The sequence below is a fragment of the Hoplias malabaricus genome, chromosome Y (assembly GCF_029633855.1).
Source record: "Hoplias malabaricus isolate fHopMal1 chromosome Y, fHopMal1.hap1, whole genome shotgun sequence".
Classification (NCBI taxonomy): Eukaryota; Metazoa; Chordata; class Actinopteri; order Characiformes; family Erythrinidae; genus Hoplias; species Hoplias malabaricus.
Window position 1 is genome coordinate 25,696,357 of NC_089820.1, and position 3,301 is coordinate 25,699,657.

The 3,301-nt window shown below is 44.4% G+C and overlaps 1 protein-coding gene across 1 annotated transcript in view; it reads left to right on the forward strand.

The window, feature by feature from the left end:
• The window catches only part of LOC136679161 (transmembrane protein 116-like), a 15,817-nt gene extending 13,053 nt beyond the window's left edge, over positions 1 to 2,764 (forward strand). The window contains exon 11 of the mRNA XM_066657511.1: positions 1 to 2,764. This exon is cut by the window's left edge and continues 59 nt beyond it. Coding sequence (XP_066513608.1) covers positions 1 to 124 — 124 coding nt within the window. The 3' untranslated portion in view covers positions 125 to 2,764.
• The last annotated feature ends 537 nt before the right edge of the window (positions 2,765 to 3,301 follow it).

Here is a 3,301-nt window from a genome sequence, read left to right on the forward strand (position 1 = left end):
GCATTTCCGCTCTCTGAGCAGCGTAGGGACGAGGGACGCAGACACGCAGACACCACTGCTACGCGCTCAGAAACGTAGCTACGCAGCTCTTAACTCGTCCAGCTCGCAACTACAGCACATCTGAGGGACAGAGATGAAAAGCAGGACACTTTCATTCCCCCTGCCTCGTCTCTGTGAGGCTTTAAGGCTGTAGAAGCGACTTTAGGCGTTGAGATAATGGCCACCATTTTGAACTCCCAGAACTCCTAGATGGAACAAAGAAGAGAGTGTGATGTGGGCCTTTGAGAACAGAAACAAACTATGAGAAAGTTTGTATATTCGCAGTGTTACAGATTTTTGAAGGTGTTGCTGCTCTGATACTCGTCTATAATCAACCAGAGGCTTGAAATTGCAAGCACACCATATGATGGAGAAGCAAAGTGTACTGATATTATGTTCATCTAGCCCCGCTTTCCACAGCGGAAAACACTTCTAAACTCTCCGCTTCATCTTTTCGTTTCAGGGGCAGACCACTGCCACCGTTTCTCAGCGAGCTTGTTGTTGCTCTCTCATTTCTGTTTTGTGTGTTTCTCACCAGAAAAGCTTTTATTGTAAAGTCTGATGAGATTGAACTTGGCTGAGGTTTCAGCTGCAGTATCGGCTGATTACACACTATTATCAGGCTCTGGACTGGACTTCTATAGACAAACATGTGTTTGAAGAGGTCTTGTTGCAAGGCTTTGATTTCTGAGGTCACGCTCAGGTCACTGTAGCTGCTGCGGTGACAACGACGCCAGGTGTCCGGCCAAGGTGGTTGAACACGGAGTCACACAGCCTTATCTGAGACTTCTGAAAGACAAACACGAGACGAAGAGAGTTTCCAGAGCTGGTTTTGTTATGAAGCTTGTCGCCGCACCTGCTGCCTCCCAGAGAGGGAATTCATCTCTTTATTTAACAAGCTGCACAGTCCACCTCAGGCTCAAAGGTGGCAAAGGACGTCTCACTCTGTGAACCCAGGAACCTCCTGTTTTACACAGTCCCACAAACAAACAGCATGCATTCCACCAGTCAGTGTGAAGGTTTTAACAGTAAACGTGCACTTACACACACTGTAGAGTGAAGACACACACACACACACACACACACACACACCATTGGCTCAGCTACACTTCAGTTTACTAGGGGAAACACAAAGGAATATAGGAATACGATACGATACTGTGCAAACATTTTTGGCACCGGAGAAAATGAGCTACTCCTTTAGGGGAAAAATCCTTTCACTTTTACAGTATTAATGTTTTTGTATTATTTGTAATTATACAGAATTTTATAGAAGCATAATTTTTAATAATAATAATAATAATAATAATAATAATAATAATAGCGACACGGTGGTGCAGCTGGTTAGTGTCGCAGTCACACAGCTCCAGGGACTTGGAGGTTGTGGGTTCGATTCCCGCTCTGGGTGACTCTCTGTGAGGAGTGTGGTGTGTTCTCCCTGTGTCCGCATGGGTTTCCTCCGGGTGACTGTCTGTGAGGAGTGTGGTGTGTTCTCTCTGTGTCTGCGTGGGTTTCCTCCGGGTGACTGTCTGTGAGGAGTGTGGTGTGTTCTCTCTGTGTCTGTGTGGGTTTCCTCCGGGTGACTGTCTGTGAGGAGTGTGGTGTGTTCTCCCTGTGTCTGAGTGGGTTTCCAGGGTGTGTTCCTGCCTTGTGCCCAATGATTCCAGGTAGCCTCTGGACTCACCACGACCCTGAACTGGAATAAAGGTTACAGATAATGAATGAATGAATGATAATAATAATAATAATAGTAGGTGCCTAAAACTGTTGCACAGTACTGTGTTTATAGAAATATAAATTGAATATTTTTGTAGATGTTTATATATAAAGCTGCTGTTCATATATTTTTTTAAGAATTCACAATGAACGCTCAACTTGAAGGGGTTTAAAATGCCTTTAAACTCCCTTTTTCACATTTACTGATCTCTCTCCTTCTCCTACAGGGTTCCCACAGGGTTTTATGACTTTGTCAGTTGTTGTGTTGCACATTGAAATGTTTCTGATCGAGGCGCTCTTACCTTTCTTTACATTTCCCTGAATCATTAGGTTTATACTCACTGTAAGACACTAATTACAGATTCGAACCGTGTGTGTGTGTGTGTGTGTGTGTGTGTGTGTGTGTGTGTGTGTGTGTGTGTGTGTGTGTGTGTGTGTGTGTGTGTGTGTGATGAGTGGGAGAAGGTGTGAGTGTAGTGTGCGATGAAGGGAAAGACCGAGGGGGGATTACGAGGAGAGGAAGAGACACAGTGAAAGAGGATCTGAGAGAACAACAGAGCCATTAATTCCAGCCAGAAAGAGGAAAAACGTCTCGCACTGACATACACAGTTACGGTGCAGGTTCATTCTGAGTTGGCAGAGAGACTCAAATTAACGACTGTGTTACAGAAGATGGAACTGTAAGGTTATTAACAGTTTCACACATGGAGCTGACGTTCATTATATGTCATATTTTTAAGCGTAAGAGGCTTATATTCTGTACAGAATCTGTATATTGATATTGTTGCAGTGTGTGTGTGTGTATTTGAATACATATTTGTATGTGTCTGTTGCAAAGGAACCAAGGAATTAATAGTTAACTGAAGATGTGGTCTTAAGTTTTCACTTTATTGACTTTTCTATTTTTCACTGTAAAACCCTACGTTACTGAACTTCAACAGGGTTGTGTCCAAATACTGTAAAATAAATACTGTACCACATAGTTTTCCATTGTTGTATCTGTTTAATTAAATGCTTATGTAAAGGAAACGAGAAAAAGGAGTTTGTGAAATGCCCTGTTTTAGAAACATTCACTCGACAGTGCTCCAGTCTGTCACAGGCCATAATACACTCACCCAGTCACTCACACACACACACACACCTGTGGACAGTTTCACACGCCCACCCAGTCACTCACACACTCACACCTGTGGACAGTTTCACACACCCACCCAGTCACTCACACACTCACACCTGTGGACAGTTACACACACTCACCCAGTCACTCACACCTGTGGACAGTTTACACACTCACCCAGTCACTCACACACTCACACCTGTGGACAGTGTCACACACTCACCCAGTCACTCACACACTCACACCTGTGGACAGTTTCACACACTCACCCAGTCACTCACACACTCACACATGTGGACAGTTTCACACACCCACCCAGTCATTCACACACTCACACCTGTGGACAGTTTACACACTCACCCAGTCACTCACACACTCACACCTGTGGACAGTTACACACACTCACCCAGTCACTCACACACTCACACC